At 42.6% G+C, this 21890-nt stretch overlaps 1 protein-coding gene across 3 annotated transcripts in view; it reads left to right on the forward strand.

The window, feature by feature from the left end:
* Positions 1–21890, forward strand: part of LOC139409023 (rab GTPase-activating protein 1-like) — a 164737-nt gene that overhangs the window by 110476 nt on the left and 32371 nt on the right. For all 3 annotated transcript variants that reach the window (XM_071153663.1, XM_071153665.1, XM_071153664.1), the window contains exons 14-18: positions 4040–4153; positions 11326–11400; positions 13945–14070; positions 17680–17823; positions 19960–20001. In XM_071153663.1, the coding sequence (XP_071009764.1) occupies positions 4040–4153; positions 11326–11400; positions 13945–14070; positions 17680–17823; positions 19960–20001 (501 nt within the window). The remainder of the gene's footprint in view (positions 1–4039; positions 4154–11325; positions 11401–13944; positions 14071–17679; positions 17824–19959; positions 20002–21890) is intronic.

Raw genomic sequence — 21890 nt, forward strand, 5'->3', positions numbered from 1 at the left:
TTGACTTGGCAAAATCAGCACTTTTTATTTCGGGGTGGTAAATGGGTTACCTGCCTGTGTTGCTCGGTGAGGCTGAGTAATGCTTTGTCTTGCCAACAGGCCCCCGAGCTGCAATTAGAAGAGCTCTTCCTCTCTCTCTTTCTCTTTTTTGTTTCTGTCTCCTTTTCTGTCACTGTCTACCCCCAACTCCAGACAGTTACTCCAAAGGGACTAGCAAGATGGCATGAGTCTCACTCTCTCTCTCTCACACACACACACACCACTGATCTTATCCTGCCTCAGTTAATGATTTTTAAATTCCTGCATATTTATTATGTCATGTAGCGTAATGTGGTTCGTTGGGCTTCTGACCTTGTGTGAAACTGTTATGACGAGTGGGTGGAAGGGGGTGTTAGTGTGTGTGTCTGTGTCTCGAGAAACCTGAATGTTCTCTTTATGATAAGATTGTGTGGGGGAGGGGTTGTATTTGAGCCCCTGGTAAATCTAGGTCACCCATAGTGCCACAAAGTGTTCCTACCATAACCATCCAGTACAGTATCCAGTGCGAGTATGACGGAAGCGGATCGGTAGCACCACCACCTGCGTTCTACTGTACGTTCCGCCGACCCACGGATCATTTAGACAAAGGTCCGACTCCAAGCCCTTTGAATCGACTGATGAAATAAGTCCTGCACTAAGCAGCTTCAGGAAAATGGCCCCCTCTTTTGAAGTGATGAAGAACACACACGTGCACACCAATGATGCATATAAACCCTGGATTGCTGATGCTATGTATTAGCCGGTGAGAGGCTTTGAAGCCACTGGTCGGCCATCTTGGCACTCCCCAGTAGGAGCAGTCCTCCATTGGAATGAATGGGATCCTGCAGTATTTCAATTACATGTTTCAAGGACAACATGACATGTATTTTTGTTATAGTGGGGACAGTAATATTAGAACTTTCCAGAAATTGTATTTGAAGGAATTTTCTAAATATATGTTTTCATTTCTTATTTTTTTATCTTTAGCTCACGTAATACCATTTAAAAGTAAGCAGTTTTTATTTAACCTTTTATTTAACTAGGCAAGTCAGTTAAGACTTGCCTAGTTCATTATATTAAGGGGTCTGTAATAGAATACTTGTGGCTAAAATAAATATATACATTAATAAATGCATATTTAGAGCTTCCAAAAAATGTCGACAATGGTGAGGGAATGCCAAGATGGAGGCGTGCTGCCTTCAAAACATTGGCCCCCTGTCAGTGATCTAGCGTGCGTGTATAAATCCTTGGTGCACACACTCGTGCATGCTCTCATGTGAGCGTACACATACATAATATATGCCCACACATCTCACATGTATATTGTACGCAGGCAAGCACGCATTGCCAATATCATTTGACCAATGCACAAGTGTGCACGCACCCGAATCCAGCCTCACCACATCCTGACGGCTCTCCCTTTTATCGCTCCCTTTCTTCGAGTGCAGGGATGACAAGCCAGTGGCACGGATTCAGAGACACCAAGGACTTTGTATCGGAGGGGGTAGCTCATCTGAAGAGTGACTCAGAGAGAGGAGACCTACTGTAGCCTTATTTATTGCCATTAGTTGACTAATGACACTTTTAATTAGTAGTGACATGCGCCGTTAATTTAATCAAACTGTTTACAACTGGCCCTGTCAACGAGATTCCTCCAGACCCAGATTGATGTTGTCATGGTGCTGCACTTTGTTTAATTATTGGACTGCTTAAATAGTGGCGTGGGAGGGTGGGTTGTTGAGCGACAGAGTGCTTGTATGTTTCATGTGCATGCGAGTACATGTGCATGCTAGTATCTACGCTATTATTACGCTCATATTATTATCATCTCTTTGGTGTTTGCGCTTGTAATGAAAGCATATCAAATGTTTAGTTCCAACTTACCCATAATGCATTGTCATACCTCCCCCTCCTCGTGTCCAATCTCGTTAAAGCGTTACAGGTTGTTGTGTGCCAGGCTGGCAGCGACAGTCAAGCCCTTCAACTGTCTGTCGTTGTTTGCTTCCTGAAATGAAATTAATCAGTTGCCCCCTAAACTGTTCTTAGCGTATTGGCCCGACATATGGAGAAAGCTACTAGCTACACACATCCAATTAGCATTAGCTGGGCAGAAACAGCTGAAACACAGCAGTGTCCTAACCCAGTACTCCTTGAGCAACACTTTACTTAAAGCCTGCAGGTATCATACAATACTTTAGAACTTGGCTTAAACATGTATGAACTGTTATAATGTATTATAAGGCTTCATTAGGCTGTATTCTGATTCTCGGTCTGGGGTTATGGGCAACATCTACCTAATGTGAGCTGAATTTAATTTTAGCCTGTGTGTTGGTGATGCCAGGCTGTGCCCAGTCCTATTGGGTTGATACAGTTTCTCTGTTGTTTTTTCCCATGATGAGGGGGGTGAAGACCGAATGTTCCCCTGTGGCACCGCTGCTGACAACCGTTTGACAGTTGACCTTTTGGCCTGCTGTGACTCCATTGGCTCTTAAAGGCTCAATATAGTCACTGCAAATCATGGCCCAGAGTCTTATGAAATCCAACCCTGCTATGACTGGGCCTCTGAGAATTGTCTGAAATATCGTTCTTTTCCCACTGGAAGAAGGAATTATTGAATTAATGTATTTAGCTGAACACTTAGTGAGACACAAAAGGAAACTCAAGGGTATGTTAATATAAAATTGTTCTTTAATCATATCATTTGGGGAAATTGTACCTCATCCTGGAAATGCTGGAGACCGGCTTTGATTGAAAAAGACCCCCAATTCCCCACTTCTAACAAAGAGCTAAAGAGAGAGGGGGAGAGGGAGATCAAGCCCAAATAAATACGCTTTCTGTTGGAGATGGAGAACGAGCGAATCGAAAAACGCGCAGTCAGCAGTGCCCTTCCTCCACTTCACTTTAACTCCATTACACACAATTGAGTGTCATTTACTTCAGTGCATTTGTTGCAGGTTGGCATTTATTGAGATGACTCATATACTGGAGGCAGCTCTGCAGAGTGGTCACTAGCTGGCACAGCCACGAAGTCATGAAATCTGATTTTAAACCTTAACCATACTGCTAACCCTAATGCCTTGCCCTAACCTTAAATGAATACCAAAAAGCTCAACCCATAAAAATGAATTTGTACGATATTGACTTTGCAGCTAGCCCATCTAGCAGAAACCGCTCCGTTCTGCCTCCGGGGCAAGACTCATGACAATGAACGTCAATCTGCACATTTGTTTTGACTCGCGCGCCTCTCAAACCTGCAAAGGCTGGCCTGTCTGGCAGTCCGTCTTCTGTGGTACACAAGTGAGCTACAGAGAGAGCGAATGAGAACGACAGTATATTTTCCTCGTTCTTTCTCGCGCACTCTGTCACACGCATGTGTATAAGCGCACAGTCTATCTCTCAAACACACAGGCACAGCAGTCAGAGCCGTCAGGGCGCCGGGGCCTGTTTTATCTGCAGCTCACAGTGGGTAGTGTGAAAATGCCAGGCCGCCAGTCATCCTGGAGGAAGTGCTGCGCTGCAGATTAGAAGCCCAAGCTGCAGCAGCTGAGTGGAATGGGACACCACCGGGCGACGCTCACACAGCAAATGTTCTGAAAACCAGAAAATATAATTATCTCTCTCTTTCTCCTCCTTGGTCCGCTCCCTCTCTCTGTCTTTCTCTCTTGCTCGCTCAGGTTGTTCCTCAGAGGATGTTTTCCTTGTGCGTACTGTAGATATTTGAATAACACACGCGATATGGTTGATTTTAGATAAATTGTGTCCAATAGTCAAAGTTCCTCTCTTTTACTATGATTCTGGTTGTCTCTACTGAATGACTGGAACAGCTCGCTAGTCTGTTGAAGCTGATCTGCTTTGACACCAATGGAAGCCGTGCCTTTCTTCGTACATGCGAATGTGTGGTGCACGTGCATCTGTGTAAAGCGGTTTGTGGGGTCACACCGAGTTCTATTTCTTATGTGGTAGGTGAATGTAGCCTTAAGCGTATAAAGGCATAAAACAGTCCTTGTGTTGTGTGTTGCAGGACTCTGCCCAGGACGGAGTGATCACCAGAGACATCCACCGGACGTTCCCCGCTCACGACTACTTCAAAGACACTGATGGAGACGGGCAGGATTCCCTTTACAAGATCTGTAAGGTACGGATGGATGGCACTCTTCAAAAAAAAGGATATTTTCTGTATTTTGTTGTTTTCTTAGGGTTTGGTAGTGAAGAGGAGACAGGAAAGATATGCGTATGAGGCCAGTGGGTGGGGATACCTGTTTCGATGTTTCTGTACCACTAAATCTATCCAGGATCACTCGCCAGAGCAGCTAACAGCTTACCTTGTATGTTACACTTGGATACGAATAAATAAGTACACAGACCCAGACCTGGGTTCAAATACTATTGACAATCATTGCAAATACTTAATCTGTGCTTGATTGAGCTAGACTTGCTTAATGGACCAATAGAAAAGTCCCCAAACTGCAAACCCCATTCATCCAGCATTCAAGCAGGCTAGATCTTACTCTCAATGTATTTGAAAGATTTCAAATACTATTTGAACCCAGGTCTGCGCAGAACTATAAATTATAAACTGAAATGTACAAGCAAACACAAACCACACAATACTGTGCACACCAAGTTGCCATAGTAAAACATATTGGGGCGCACAGATGCGGTAACGGACTTTGTGACTTGCTTTTAGAGTTTGGAAACAAGCTACACAAATCCAATGTATGTTTTACGAGTCCAGAATGAAGCTACGTGTGTCCCACATGTCGTTTTTCAGACAACACAGAAGCATGCTGTGGAGCAAATGTTGAGTGTCAGAAAGCCTCATCATCCTCTGTTACCATCTAGGCCAGTTGAGTGCCAGGCTCTCATTTGTATGCAAATACATGTAGATTGCCTCTTGATAAGGTTGGCTACATCCTGAAGAGACACACTTTTGTCTCCCATTTTCTTCCTAAAGTGTTTTATTTTAGGTGAGTTCAATGTACCTGTGATGTCCTTGTGAAGGATTGGGGTCAGGGCGAGTATGGAAGAAAAAAACAAACACAGCTGCAGGCTGTTCTACAGCCTCCCCCCATGTCCCAAAAAATGTAATTCATTACGATCTAAAAGGCTAAAACTGATCGTAGATCAGCACGTTTTATGAGTACAGGCCCAGGTATAGAGGAAACAACAGGGTGACAATGTGAACATTAGGTCAAATTCTCCAGCATTCTCCCCATCACGTGATTGGTTGTACCCACTGTTCCTAGACCATCATTGTATATAAGAATTTGTTCTGAACTGACTTGCCTAGTTAAATAAAAATAAAAAATTGGTCCGACTGACAAATAGGGATGTCGTCTATCACGGCCACCCCATCCATCGAACACTGTACATCCTTCAAGCCACGGCAAAGCGAGCTGAATGGGGACACTCCATCAAACTTTTCTCAGTCCCGAGACAGCCTGGCGAGGTATAGCTCCAGGGGTGGCAGTTAAGCGTAGCAGTTAAAAGCGCTGGGCCAGTAACCGAAAGGTTGCTGGTTCGAATCCTCGAGCTTACAAGGTGAACAATCTGTTGATGTGCCCTTGAGCAAGGCTCTAAGCTCTAATTACTCCTCTAAGTCGCTCTGGATAAGGTTGTCTGCTAATGACTAAAATGTAATTACATTTTCATGTGAATTCTTTGCCAAACAGAAAACCAATTGAATTGGTGAAAAGCCCATATTTCATTTTCATATTAAAAGCAATGGAGGGCGATTCAAGATACCCTTGTAAAGCTTGTTACAGCAAGCAAGATGCATGGAAATGTCGATTTCAATCCATTTTGTTAAGGTTAGCCGTTAACGCCAATAATTATGCCACTACATGGCATGAATGGTCATGATGACAACTGATGGCAACCCTTTATTCACTACGAGCGGTGTTCTAACTTTAGATAGGTATGGTTGCTCAACTTCAATTTTCGTGCAAGGCTCCAATTGACATCAATGAATGCTTATCTCAATTCTGAATCGGGCCCTTTGATGGTACGAGTCACAAGCCAGGTAGTTACGTAGCAGATTTTGTATTCCATTATGTCACGCTTAGGACATGGTTATGTAGACCCCTTAGGACAGAGGGTTTGAGTGAAGTCTAATGTATGCACTAGTAGGGCAGAAAAGTCAAATAGTAGTGCACTATTTTGTAGAATAGAGTGTTATGAGATGTAACCTAAGTACATATTGTCGTCTTTCCCTACAGTAAAAGACGACAATAGATTTTAGGAGGGTGTTACGCCGACTGCTGTTCTTTTAAGAAGACTTGTGCAGGCAGCCATCTCTCTCTCTCTCTCTCTGCCCCCCCTTCTCCCTCTGTTGTTAAATCTGCCCTTTGAAAACGGGGCTTTGCGTAGCTTTCCATCTCTTGATTGGCACAGCCAGATTAAAGTCGCTCAGGCAAAGACAGTCCCGAAAGGGTTTCAGCAAGAAACGGGAGGGCCGAGACAGTCTCCTCAGGAAATATGCTTTCTATGCTGTTCATCTCCCAACTCAACATGTATTATCAGTGTGACAGCTGGTTATACTATATAGTCTAGGTCAGAGATTTTTGAACTGGGTACTGCAGGGGGTCAGATTTTTGTTTATAAAAAAAATAAATATATTATTTATTATTATTAATATCGCTAGCTGCCACATAATACGATCTTGGATAACATTTTTATGTTTCTTTCTCTGTGTCCAGTAAGTTAGAGGTAGTTTCACGAGCCAATGCTAACTAGTGTTAGCGCAATGACTGGAAGTCTGAAGGAACAGTTGGCATGCTAGCTGTTCCTGTTCATCTGACTGGGGGGGGGGGGGGATAAAATCCAACTATCCGGTTAATATGGCTGAAATTACAGTCAATGGAGATAATTATAGGTATTTTGTCTGTATATAAAATTCTTAGGTGGGCCGTCTAAATGTTAATTTGAGATTGAAGAACAGTTTCACTATCAACTTAAACGACCAAAACCAGATAGAAAGCATGCAGAAAATATATATTTAAATGTATGCAGTGCATTCGGAAAGTATTCAGACCGCTTGACTTTTTCCACATTTTGTTACGTTACAGCCTTATTCTCAAATTGATTAAATAAAACATGTTCCTCATCAATCTACACACAATACGCCATAATGACAAGGGGAAAACGGGTTTTTAGAAATGTTTGCAAATGTATTAAAAATAAAAAATAAAGTACCTTATTTACATAAGTATTCAGATCTGTTGCTATGAGACTTGAAATTGAGCTCAGGTGCCTCCTGTTTCCATTGATCTTTATTTTGTTTATTAACCAGGTAGGCCAGTTGAGAACAAGTTCTCATTTACAACTGCGACCTGGCCAAGATAAAGCAAAGCAGTGCAACAAAAACAACACAGTTACACATGGGATAAACAATCGTACAGTCAATAACACAATAGAAAAATCTGTATACAGTGTGTGCAAATTAAGTAAGGAGGTAAGGCAATAAATAGGCCAATAGTGGCGAAGTAATTACAATTTAGCAATTTACACTGGAGTGATATCATCCTTGAGATGTTTTTACAACTTGATTGGAGTCCACCTGTGGTGAATTCAATTGATTGGACATGATTTGGAATGGCACACCTGTCTATATAAGGTCCTACAGTTGACAGTGCATGTCAGAGCAAAAACCAAGCCATGAGGTCAAAGCTCCAAGACAGGATTGTGACGAGGCACAGATCTGTGGAAGGGTACCAAAAAATGTCTGCAGCATTGAAGGTCCCCAAGAACACAGTGCCCTCCATTATTCTTAAATGGAAGAAGTTTGGAACCACCAAGACTCTTCCTAGAGCTGGCTGCCCAGTCAAACTGAGCAATCCGGGGTGAAGGGCCTTGCTCAGGGAGGTGACCAAGAACGCGATGCTCACTCTGACAAAGCTCCAGAGTTCCTCTGTGGAGATGGGAGAACCTTCCAGAAGGACAACCATCTCTGCAGCACTCCACCAATCAGGCCTTTATAGTGGAGTTGCCAGACGGAAGCCACTCCTCAGTAAAAGGCCCATGACAGCCCGCTTGGAGTTTGCCAAAAGGCGCCTTAAGGACTCTGACCATGAGAAACAAGATTCTCTGGTCTGATGAAACCAAGATTGAACATCTGGAGGAAACTTGGCCCCATCCCTTTGGTGAAGCATGGTGATGGCAGAATCATGCTGTGGTGATTTTTCAGCGGGTGAGAGACTCATCAGGATCAAGGGAAAGATGAACAGAGCAAAGTACAGAGCGATCCAAGATGAAAACCTGCTCCAGTGCCTTCCGGACCTCAGGCTGGGGCGACGGTTCACCTTCCAACAGGACAATGACCCTAAGCACACAGTCAATACAACGCAGGAGTGGCTTCTGGACACGTTTCTGAATGTCCTTGAGTGGCCCAGCCAGAGCCTGGACTTGAACCCGGTCGAACATCTCTGGACAAACCTGAAAATAGCTGTGCAGTGACGCTCCCCATCCAACCTGACAGAGCTTGAGAGGGTCTGCAGAGAAGAATGGGACTCCCCAAATACAGGTGTGCCAAGCTTGTAGCAACATACCCAAGAAGGCTTGAGTCTGTAATCGCTGCCAAATGTGCTAAAACAGAGTACTGAGTAAAGGGTCTGAATACTTGTAAATGTGATATTTCAGTTTCCTTTTTTATTAATTTGCAAATTCTTAAAAACAATTTTTTTTTGCTTTTTCATATTTTATTTGATCCATTTTAGAATAAGGGTGTAACGTAACAAAATGTGGAAAAAGTCAACACTTCCCGAATGCACTGTATATATTTTTTAAAATAATATCTTTGAGATTTAACAATCAAATAAAAGCTAGACAGCCGGGGAGAATCACACACAAAAAAACACAAAAAAGTCATTCAGAGCACGTTGATTGTATGTTTGAGCAGAGGAACACAACATAAACCATGGCAAAATGCATAGAATTGCAGGAAATTTGCTTCAAAACTGCTTAATTGTCTCTCAGCTCCATCCCAAACTGTGTTGAGTTGCTGGAAATTAGCTTCAAAACGGCAACATTTTCTCTCAGCCTAATGGAAAAATGTATATTGCAGAAAAGTAGCTTTACAACAGCAACATTCTCTCTACGTCGCCAACATATAGTACCATTACCTTTCTAATAGACTACAGTGCCTTCAGAAACTATTCACACCCCTTGACTTGTTTCACATTGGTTGTGAAACAAATGTTCAGGTGTAAAAATGTGCTTAAGTCATATAAGTTGCATGAACTCTCTGTGTGCAATAATAGTGTTTAACATGATTTTTTGAAGGACTACCTCATCTCTGCACCCCACTCATACAATTATCTGTAAGGCCCCTCAGTCTAGCAGTGAATTTCAAACACAGATTCAACCACAAAGACCAGGGATGTTTTCCAATGCCTCACAAAGAAGGGCACGTATTGGTAGATGGATAAAAAAATAAAATAAAGCAGATATTGAATATCCCTTTGAGCATGGTGATTAATATTAATTACACTTTGGATGGTGTATCTATACACCCAGTCACTACAAAGATATAGGCATCCTTAATAACTCAGTTTCCGGAGTGGAAGGAAACCGCTCAGAGATTTCACCATGAGACCAATTGTTACTTTAAAACAGTTAGTTTAAATTCTGTGATAGGAGATAACTGAGGACCAACAACATTGTAGTTACTCCACAATACTAACATAGTTGACAGAGTGAAAAGAAAGCATGTACAGAATAAAAATTCCAAAACATGCATCCTGTGTCAAAGAAATTAAATATAAAGACTTATGTTTGGGGCAAATCCAATACATCACTGAGTGCCACTCTTTATATTTTCAAGCATGGTGGTGGCTGCATCATGTTATGAGTATGCTTGTCATCGGCAAGGACTAGGGAGTTTAAGAATAAAAACAAACGGAATAGAGCTAAGCACAGTTAAAGTCCTAGAGGAAAACTGGGTTCAGTCTGCCTTACAGCAGACACTGGGAGACACATTCGCCTTTCAGCAGGACAATAACCTAAAACACATGTCCAAATATACACTGGAGTTGCTTACCAAGACTACATTGAATTTTCCTGAGTGGTCTAGTTACAGTTTTGAATTAAATCGGCTTGAAAATCTATGGCAAGACTTGAAAAGGACAACCAACTTGACATAGCTTGAATAGCTTTTTAAAGAATGTTTCTTCATATTGTACAATCCAGCTGTGCAAAGCTCTTATCCTTAACCAGAAAGACTCACAGCTGTTATCGCTGTCAAAGGTGATTCTAACATGTATTAACTCATGGGGTGGAATACTTATGAAATCCAGATATATTAGTGTTTATTTTTCATATTTTGTTTTACACATTTTTGAATTTTTCGTACACTTTGACATTTAGAGTATTTTGTGTAAATCGTTGGCAAAAAATTACAATTAAATACGTTTTAATCCCACGTTATAACACAACAAAATGTGGAAGAAGTCGAGGGGCGTGTACTTTTTGAAGGCACAGTATGTTACTTTACACTTCTTATTCCAATGAACTGTGGGGAGGTCAAAATAATGGCAATGTCTACCAAATCTATTCATTTGAAAATGTTGATTATTTCTATCAGTGTAGTTGAATGGGAGGAGGCAGGTTAAAGAAGGATGTTTAATCATTGAGACATGGATTGTGTATGTGTGCCATTCAGAGGGTGAATGGGCAAGACAAAAGATTTAAGTGCCTTGGAATGGGGTATGGGAGTAGGTGCCAGGCGCACCAGTTTGTGTCAAGAACTGCAACGCTTCTGGGTTTTTCACATTTCCCGTGTATATGAAAAATGGTCCACCACCCAAAGGACAGCCAGTCAACTTGACACAACATGTTAACAATTAGAGTCAACATGGGCCAGCATCCCTGTGGAACGCTTTCGACACCTTGTAGAGTCCATGCTCCGACAAATTGAGGCTGTTCTGAGGGCAAAGGAGGGGGGTGCAACTCAATTCAACTCAACTCAAATTATTAAGGCGTTCTTAATGTTTCGTATACTCTGTTTTTGTCTAGAACTGTGAAACTGCACAGGTTGAGCAAATTGAAAACACAAACAACAAATGGAACACCTTAACATGTCAAAAGGACTTTCTTTCTGAAACACTAAAATGCCTGTTGAATGCCAGAGATTTGGGAATTTACAGTAAACATTTAGTGTCACATTTTTACAAATAACTTGTTCAGTATGTTACATGCATGCTATACAAAGACACGCACGCGCACACACACACACACTTTCCGTTTCTTGTTCATTGTTTGATATGAAGTACCTATTGCCTAACGTTGTCCCCTCTCTGCTCTGTGTTCCAGGCCTATTCAGTCTACGATGAGGAGATTGGCTACTGTCAGGGACAGTCCTTCCTGGCTGCTGTACTACTACTGCATGTATGTGGGGGATCAAATGTCAATACAATGTCTATGGAACCACAGAGACGAGTTGAGACTGAAGTCTACCCAAACAGTTGCAACAAAAATCTACAAAGACACATTTTTTTTTAAAGTGTTGAATTGGCTCCGTGAAAATATTGCACTTATCCTGGGTGCACTTATTAACAGCCTGTATTAGGACTGATAGTGAGAACAATGGACAGGGAATGAAGGAAAGTTTTGGTTGAGCAGAGGGAGGAGTGAATAGGTAAACAACAGGCTAGTAAATCTGACAGGAGGATGACTGGAAAAAAGAGAGGGGTGAAGGAGAGACGACGTGAGAGAGGGAGGGAGGTGGGAAGGAGGGGGAGAGAGAAAGAGATGGATTGAGAAATGTGGAGAGGGACAAGTGCAGAGAGGATGAGTAATAAAGAAGAAATGGAGGGAGAGGAGGAGGGGGGAGATCCCCTTTGGGAGGCAGGGGAAGTGTCAGGAATATTAATGGCTGCGCCTGTCTCAGCCCAGGACACACACACTGTCACCCAGATTAAATACCCACTGCTCTGTGTGGGTGGGTGTATTTCTCTCACGCACATTCTCTCTTTTGCTCTCGCTCTCTCACACATTGAAGAGGGGGGTGGACATAATCACACCCCGTGTATTTCACACTGACACTCCCACCTTCTGGCTTTTTTTTCCAAACCCACCAGATTCTCACCTTGCTTCTCTTACTCACACACCTCATCCTCCTTTCTGTTTAAGTCCCTCTCTCACTCTCCTCTTTTGCTCCAACAGTCTCCCAACTATTCCCAAGTGGGACAAAGAATGTTTGGAGGAAACGTCCCTCTTTAATCCACAGACAGACAACACTTTCAAGTGACAATAAATTCCACCAAGAATTTATCCTACTTATGTTTGTGGCAGTGCATTGTTTATTGAGAAAAGCCTTAGAGATTAAATGTCGACATTATATTTATCTTAACTACAGTACCAGTCAAAATTTTGGACACGCCTACTCATTCCAGGGTTTTTATTTATTTTTTACTATTTTCTACATTGTAATCACCTAAAACGTGTTAAACAAATCAAAATATATTGTATATTTGAGATTCTTCAAAGTAGCCACCCTTTGCCTTGATGACAGCTTTGCACACTCTTGGCATTCTCTCAACCAGCTTCATGAGGTAGTCACCTGGAATGCATTGAAATTAACAGGTGTGCCTTTTTAAAATTTGTGGAATTTTGTTCCTTAATGCGTTTGAGCCAATCAGTTGTGTTGTGACAAGGTAGGCGTGGCATATAGAAGATAGCCCTATTTGGTAAAAGACCAAGTCCATATTATGACAAGAACAGCTCAAATAAGCAAAGAGAAACAACAGTCCATCATTACTTTAAGACATGAAGGTCAGTCAATCATGAACATTTCAAGAACTTTGACATTTCTTGAAGTGCAGTCGCAAAAACCATCAAGCGCTATGATGAAACTGGCTCTCATGAGGACGGCCACAGGAAAGGAAGACCCAGATTTACCTTTGTTGCAGAGGATACATTCATTCGAGTTACCAGCCTCAGAAATTGCAGCCCAAATAAATGCTTCAGTGTTCAAGTAACAGACACATCTCAACATTGACTGTTCAGAGGAGAATGCGTGAATCAGGCCTTCATGGTCGAATTGCTGCAAAGATACCACTACTAAAGGACACCAATAATAATAAGAAGAGACTTGCTTGGGCCACAACATGAGCAACGGATATTAAACCGGTGGAAATCTGTTGTTTGGTCTGATGAGTCCAAATTTGCGATTTGGGGTTCCAACCACCGTGCGTCTTTGTGGGACGCAGAGTAGGTGAACGGATGATCTTTGCATGTGTGGTTCCCATCGTGAAGCATGGAAGAGTAGATGTGATGGTGTGGGGGTGCTTTGCTGGTGCTTTGCTGGTGACACTGTCAGTGAATTATGTGGAATTCAAGGCACACTTAACCAGCATGGCTACCACAGCATTCTGCAACGATACGCCATCCCATCTGGTATGCGCTTAGTGGGACTGTCATTTGTTTTTCAACAGGACAATGACCCAAAACACACCTCCAGGCTGTGTAAGGGCTACTGAGTGATGGAGTGCTGCATCAGATGACCTGGCCTCCACAATCACCCAAACTCAACCCAATTGAGATGGTTTGGGATGAGTTGGACCACAAGAGTGAAGGAAAAGTAGCCAACAAGTGCTCAGCATATGTGGGAACTCCTTCAAGACTGTTGGAAAATAATTCCAGGTGAAGCTGGTTAAGAGAATGCCAAGAATGTGCAAAGCTGTCAAGGCAAAGGGTGGCTACTTTGAAGAATATAAAATATAACATATTTTTATTTAACACTTTTTTGTCCAAACTTTTGACTGGCACTGTATACCTCCTCTTCTTGTTTTACGTTGACATTTCTAAAATCAAATAAGTCAAGGAATAGAAGGAAACAACTTGACCTCCCGTTTCTCACACATCTTCTGTCATCCCGCTTTTCATATTCTAGCTAACCCTCCTCTGGTTCTGTTTGTCCTGTGGCTGTAGATGCCTGAGGAGCAGGCATTCTGTGTGCTGGTGAAGATCATGTATGAGTACGGCCTGAGGGAGCTCTACAAGAAGAACTTTGAGGACCTGCACTGCAAGTTCTACCAGCTAGAACGACTGCTTCAGGTTAGCATTCTTATCTTAGTGTGTGTGTGTGTGTATGTGTGTGTGTGTGTATGTGCGCACGTCATCAGCACAGTGATGTAAAGTACTTAAGTAAAAAATACTTTAAAGTACTACTTAAGTAGTTTTATGGGGTATCTGTACTTAAAAATAAAAATAATTGTTGGACTACTTTTACTTTTGCTTCCCTACATTCCTAAAGAAAATAAAGTACTTTTTACTCCATACATTTTCCCTGACACCCATGTCAGAGAGTAGGAGTGTTCCTCTGGCTATCCGTAAATACTTTTTTTTAACACAAAAATGGTGCAGTCTGGTTTGCTTATAATAAGGAATTTGAAATTATTTATCAAATCAAATTTATTTATATAGCCCTTCGTACATCAGCTGATATCTCCAAGTGCTGTACAGAAACCCAGCCTAAAACCCCAAACAGCAAGCAATGCAGGTGTAGAAGCACGGTGGCTAGGAAAAACTCCCTAAAAAGGCCAAAACCTAGGAAGAAACCTAGATAGGAACCAGGCTATGTGGGGTGGCCAGTCCTCTTCTGGCTGTGCCGGGTGGAGATTATAGCAGAACATGGCCAAGATGTTCAAATGTTCATAAATGACCAGCATGGTCGAATAATAATAAGGCAGAACAGTTGAAAAGTTTAAACTGGAGCAGCAGCACGGCCAGGTGGACTGGGGACAGCAAGGAGTCATCATGTCAGATAGTCCTGGGGCATGGTCCTAGGGCTCAGGTCCTCCGAGAGAGAGAAAGAAAGAGAGAAGGAGAGAATTAGAGAACGCACACTTAGATTCACACAGGACACCGAATAGGACAGGAGAAGTACTCCAGATATAACAAACTGACCCTAGCCCCCCGACACATAAACTACTGCAGCATAAATACTGGAGGCTGAGACAGGAGTGGTCACTTTTACTACTTATATTTTAGCAATTACATTTACTTTTGATACTTCAGTATATTTAAAACCAAATACTTTTATTAAAGTACTATTTTACCAGGTGACCTTCACTTTTATTTAAGTAAGGTCGATGCACCTTATTAGGAACACTGACTGACTCTATTCTTGTAAGTGCATTGAATTGGAGTTTAATTTTGTACGGAAATCCACTTTAGCCTCCTAAGTAGGCTTTTTTCAGCACCAAGCTGCACTGGGTTAGTATTGACAAGCACCCAAGGCTAAGGAGTATGAGCATTGATCGCTAAGGGTTGGCATACAGATGGAAGGAAGCCAGTGTTCACAGCAAAGAGTGTCTGCATCCAACTATTTAGGGCAGGGATAGCTAACCCTGTTCCTGGAGTGCTGCAGGTACTGCAGGATTTTGTTCCAACTAGACACCACACCTGACCAACTGAGCTAACTGATCAGTTCAGTGGTTTGCCTAAATTCAACACACCTGGTCTTCCAGGTCGGTTCAATAAAAAAACGAAGTGCCCGCGGCCCCTCCAGGGCCAGGGTTGCCTACCCCTTATATTGTGAATAGTGTGTCATTTGGGACGTACTCACGGTTTCCTCCAACCCTGCTCTTCTTACATTTCCTCGTTACATTTCCACCCAAGATTTTCACACTGGGCTGGGTTTTGAAGTGTTATTGGCTTTGTGTTTGAGTTGATGAAGGAGTGTTTGGTCCACGAATCTGCACGATTGCACATACATACATACACACACACACAAACGCGCGCACACACGCAGAAGCTGACAAACACACACTTAGCATGATTAGCATGCTAAATGTTTCTGATCAGTGATAGATAAGTAAACAAATAGAGTTGCACCGCCACTTATTTGCCCAACCAGAGATCAATTAACCAAATATACAGAGATTCAGTGAAACAAAATCACATTGATTGATTATATGACAAGTCACAGTCTTTTGGTCGGGGAGCAGGCCTAGACTACTATGCGAGTGAAGAGTAAAATAATCGACTACTACGCTACATAACATGCTAGCTAAATGTTCTGATCAGTCCTGCTAATAGATTAACAAACTAGACTAATGATGATGAATACGCACCTCAACTTAGCTAGCTAACATTTTCACTGTCTAATTGTAACCAAATATCTAAATGGAGATTCAGTGAACACAAAAATCTGACATTGATTTATCAAGACAAGTCCCCATGCTGTCCCAATCCAAACGGTGCTGAAATGATCATCTCGTTGACCACACATGGCTATTATTGCTTAGAATGTATGGTTGGAGGACTTTGGGAGTTCCGTTAAGCAACCATTTGAAAATATGTCTTAAAATGTGTTTGCCTATTATTGCAATGTTTTTGTCCTTCAGCAGTATTTATTCCCACAGTAATTATTTATAGGTCCATCCAGTTCATTCTTTATGGGTCCATCCAGTTCATTCTTTATGTGTCCATTCAGGTCATTCTTTATGGGTCCATCCAGTTCATTCTTTATCGGTCCATCCAGTTAATTCTTTATGGGTCCATCCAGTTCATTCTTTATGGGTCCGTCCAGTTCATTCTTTACGGGTCCGTCCAGGTCATTCTTTACGGGTCCGTCCAGGTCATTCTTTACGGGTCCATCCAGGTCATTCTTTACGGGTCCATCCAGGTCATTCTTTACGGGTCCATCCAGGTCATTCTTTACAGGTCCATCCAGGTCATTCTTTACGGGTCCATCCAGGTCATTCTTTACGGGTCCATCCAGGTCATTCTTTACGGGTCCATCCAGGTCATTCTTTACGGGTCCATCCAGGTCATTCTTTATGGATCCATCCAGGTCATTCTTTACGGGTCCATCCATGTCATTCTTTATGGATCTATCTAGTTGTGCTTAAGAAAATGTGCATGCATAGTGATGGACCGTGGACTTTGCGACGTGATGGGAGAAGTGACATGCCTCGCAAAGTTTAGAACTGCCATGAGGACTGTAACAGCCTAGTAACTGGCGCTGCCTAGGAACCATCATAATGAAGCATCAAATCAGGTTTAAAATCTGATCCCAAAGTCGGACGTAGCTACGCTCGGCATTTCATTTAAGACCAACTTTATCTCTCTCTCTCTCTGTTCTGTCTTCTCTCTCATTGATTAATTGACTGACATATAGTACTTTTTCCTCTCTATATGTGATATACTCTTACTTACCCTTTTGCCCTCAGAACAGCCTCAATGTGTCGGGGCATTTACTCTACAAGGTGTCGAAAGCGTTCCACAGGGATGCTGGCCCATGTTGACCACAATGCTTCCAACAGTTTTTTTTTTTTTTCAAATTGGCTGGATGTCCTTTGGGTGGTGGACCATTCTAGATACACACGGGAAACTGTTGAGCGTGAAAAACCCAGTAGCGTTGCAGTTCTTGACACAAATCGATGTGCCTGGCACCTACTATCATACCCCGTTCAAAAGCGCTTTAATCTTTTTGTCTTGCCCAGTCACCCTCTGAATGGCACATATACACAATCCATGTCTCAATTATCTCAAGGCTTTAAAAGAAATCCTTTAACCCGTCTCCTCCCCTTCATCTACACTGATTCAGCAAGTGACATCAATAAGGGATTGTAGCATTCACCTGGTCAGTCTGTCATGCTCTTAATGTTTTGTACACTCGGTACTGTGCAATGAACTCTCTCCTTGTCCTATCTCTAGGAGCAGCTCCCAGACCTGTGGTCCCACTTCCAGGAGCTGAGCCTGGAGGCCCACATGTATGCGTCTCAGTGGTTCCTCACACTCTTCACCGCCAAGTTCCCCCTCTGCATGGTCTTCCACATCACCGACCTGCTACTGTGTGAGGTAAGAAGTTTGACAGCGTTGACCCAACACTGAAGGTCATTTTAGCACTACTCCTAACGCCAACACTTACCCAATACTGGTCCTACTCCTAGTCCTGACTTCAACACTGGCTCTTACCTTAACCCTACTGTTAACCCCAACACTGGGCCTCACCCTAACCCTACTCCTAACCCAAGCTGCTGTTGGTAAGCACTGAACTTACCCTTATTCTCCCCCTTCCATCGACCACCCTGGGCTTTGAACAACTCTAAACAACTCTTCACTATTCACCCGCCTTTTTGTACCTCCTTAAAGCCAATGTCTCCCCTGGAGCAACAATGACCATGAGAAGTGAGAACACCATTCTAGCACGATAAACCCCATCAAAATCTCCAGAGGCTCTTCAAGATAGTAGAATACTCTCTGCCTGCTTCTCTTCTCAGCCCTTCTGTAGGCCTGGTACCACAGTAGAGAAGGGACGCTGTGACCTTTCTCTCTTTCTCTGTGATTGTCTCACTTCTTCTCCTCCTCCTCCCTTTTTCATCACCCTTGCTCTTTCTCTCTCTCTGTGATTCTCTCTTTTTCCTGTTCTCCTCCTCTCTCCTTTCTTCCTTCTCTCCCACCCTCTCTCGGCCCCCGGGCAGAACAATTAATAGTTTCCTTGGCGTTTCTCAGCCATTGAGCCGTGTGATGAGTATCTGCTTCTCTCTCCTCTCTGCCTCCCTCTAATATCTCTCTCTCTCTCTCCATCTCCATATCTCTTGTCTCTTTATTTCTAAATGTTTTTCTCTAAAGTGGTGTCCCTTTCTTATTGTTTTTGGCTTTACCCCTGCCTTGATCTGATTTCTTTGTTGTCATTGTCACTTTTCACTCCTCTTTCTCTCTCTCTCTCTCTCTCTCTCTCTTTCTCTCTCTCTCTCTCTCCTCTGATTGTGTGCTCCTGTGTGTGGTGCTAGTTGTTTGTTTGTGTGTGAGGTGTGTGTGCAAGTGCGCCTGACTGTGTGTTTCTCCTCTACGTTAAAACCTCTCACACTTGCTGACTCAGTTTGACTCCAGCTCAGTTTGGCACGCTGCATGTGAGACTGTATTCTCACACACATTCCACACACACACTCACTCAGTCCACAAACCACACTCCCTCTATCTCTCTCTCGCTGACTCCCTGACACCCCAGCGCCACCTAGAGCCTTTTGAGAAAGAAAGTGAGAGATGGAAGGGGAGGGGAAGAGAGGGAGAAAGAGAGGCCCTTTCCTCAGTTATTTATAGAGCAGGGGAGATATTTTTAGCCCAGTGTTGCCATGTGAACGGGGTGTCGGAGCGATGGAGACAGGTGTTCCCATGCGGAGCTGACTTCAGCATCCACTCGCTCTCATCCTCTCTCACCCTCCCTCTCTCTTTCTGTTTCACTAGCTCTGCCTCACTCCTCTTTTTCGCCAGCTCTCTCCCTCTTTCTCACTCTGTCACACTCTTGCTTTCTCCTTCTGTCTTTCTCTATCTGTTAGTCTGTGACTCTTGTCCCTTACTCCTTCTTACAATTTCTCTCTCTCCCCCTCTCCCTCTGTCTCTCTGTCTCTGTGTGTGTCATTCATTAATTCGTCCATCTGCTTGTCACTCTGTGGCCATGATGCAGCCCCACCTGTCTGTGAGAGGGACCGTCTTGTTTCACTTCAAGAGTTTCCATGAACATAAGTGTAATGTTACCATAACGTTTCCTCTTTATCGCCAGAGGGCAGTTTAGCATGTAGACATACAGACTATATAATGTCACGGATTTAATGTACAACGTCAGAGAGATGGGTTGATAGCAACACACATGTATTCCACTGTCACATGTATCATTACGTCATTGTTTTTCAGTGTGTTTTTTCCCCCGCCGTAGCTCTTAACACGAAAGCTGCGCGGCAGTTTCATAAGTCTTTGTTGTTGAACCTTTATTAAGTCTATGACGAGAAAACCTTAACATTTGCTGGTTTATTGGCATGATGTTTTAAAGGGTAAAGCCGTTGATGAGATGACCCTTGATCCATGCCTTTTCTTACACCGGTGTGTGACAGATGTGTTTGGGTGACGGCCCGAGCTCTTTCTCTCTCTCTCTGTGTGTGTAGAGAATATGTTCTGTGACAATCAACAATATAATCATCTTCTTCCCTTCCCCAGGGCCTGAACATCATCTTCAACGTGGCGCTGGCTCTTCTCAAGGTGTGATTGACTTCCTTTACTTTGGTTAATTTACTGGGGTTCCAGTCAATTCCTTCGATTTAATTAATTTTTTTTTTTTTTAAATGACAGACAAATCCTGTAATGGTATTGTACGAAGCACACACAGCTCCGAGACCTAGACCTGGGCTTGTATTCACAAAGTCTCCGGAGTCGGTGTTTTGAGTCAGGGCTCAAAACTACGACCAAAACACTGGCAATTTTCCCAGTAATTTGCACTGAGCAAAGTTTACGTCTTGTGAGCGGAAACTTGAACGTTGTGAGAATTTTGTGCAACTTCCGGCACGTGTTTACGTTGAATAGCGAGGCTGTACCCTTACAGTTTTAAACGGTAGCCAATAAGCTATTTGAGCATAAAGTAGGCCTGCCAACAAAACCAATGGAGCAAATCCAATAACATTTTCACATGGAAAAATAGCTTTTGATTTCTATGAAATAGCCTATAGTAGCCTATGTGTGGTGTCCCATGCAGGCCTACATTGCACACAGAGAAGTAGACAATGTTACCTCTCTGCCAATTGGCTTATGTGCATATTCAAGCCTGTTTCAATATTCAACACTGTCCCTTTAATTAAGACATACGCTTTTTACCTGAATGGATTTTAAAAGAAAGCTTAAAATGTAGCCTACACGTTTTGTGCTCTTGTATGAAGCAGTTACTCTGCATGTCTGACCTGTACTTATCTAGAACTGGGCTAATAACTCGCTAACTAGCAAAGAATATCAACAAATGTGCACACGCGTTGCTCTGCGCTCTGATCTGATTGAAAGACCGCTCGTGGGCTACCACCGCCAATAGAATTCTACTCCATTGCGGTCTGGCTCTGCCTACAACAAAATTACAGACTCAATCTTGCAAAGGTACATACATGTGTTGTGTTGCATTGAAAAGGGGTTGATATAGTCTTGATTCGGTCACAGAAAAAAACGTTGATCTATATGGTGCAAACTAATGGGGCGAACTATGTGAAGTTCAATCTCTGGCGTCTATGTGCAGCATAGCATTACTTCTGCGCGGCAGTCCTGTTGACAATTTTTTTATTGGTTGCTAGGTTCCCAGTGAAAAGAATGTAGCTGGTCACATTGGTTTTGTTTCACAATATTGTTTGACAATTATTATTTTTTAATAATCAAGATGTATTCAAACAGCATTGGGTATGCAGACCAGGTATTCAAAATGTTTAGTCCGAAGTCTTGGTTGAATCTTTGGGATGCACAATTTAGTCATCATGTGCTATTTGAATGAACAGTTCTCAAGGTCTTCCCCAAAAAACTTCACAATTAAATGTTGACTGCAAAGTAGGTATACCTGGCAGAATGAAATCGAGATGATTTCTATCAATTGTGGGTCATTAGTTTTGCCATCACATGTAGCCTACATTGTACAGTACAAAAACACTGCTAGCCAAACAACGGTCTCTTGCACAATTAAATTAAAGGTCAACAACACCCTCCATTTTTTTTATGTTTATTGTTCCCAGACCTCAAAAGTGGACTCCTTGATTTGGTTTAAGCATTGCTGTGGCCTTAAGCATTTGATATGGCCCTACAACTGGCTGTTCAAAATCGCTAACAAAAATACCCTTTTTGAGATTGCGCAAAGGTTCTTCTCCCCTCCAAACAATCAATAATGATATTGGCAAATTAAAATGTAATTATTTGTATATGGAGGGAAGGTCATTATAGGCTACTTGCTCAGCCCGCAAATTAAAGATAACATTTAAATGATGCATGCATCATCCGCTTTCAAAGGCCATTATTATTTTCATTTGGGCAAGTAGCTTTCAATTGGCACTGGACCTGTGTGTGTGTGTGTGTGTGTGTGTGTGTGTGTGTGTGTGTGTGTGTGTGTGTGTGTGTGTGTGTGTGTG

Source organism: Oncorhynchus clarkii, chromosome 5 (assembly GCF_045791955.1).
Source record: "Oncorhynchus clarkii lewisi isolate Uvic-CL-2024 chromosome 5, UVic_Ocla_1.0, whole genome shotgun sequence".
Lineage (NCBI taxonomy): Eukaryota > Metazoa > Chordata > Actinopteri > Salmoniformes > Salmonidae > Oncorhynchus > Oncorhynchus clarkii.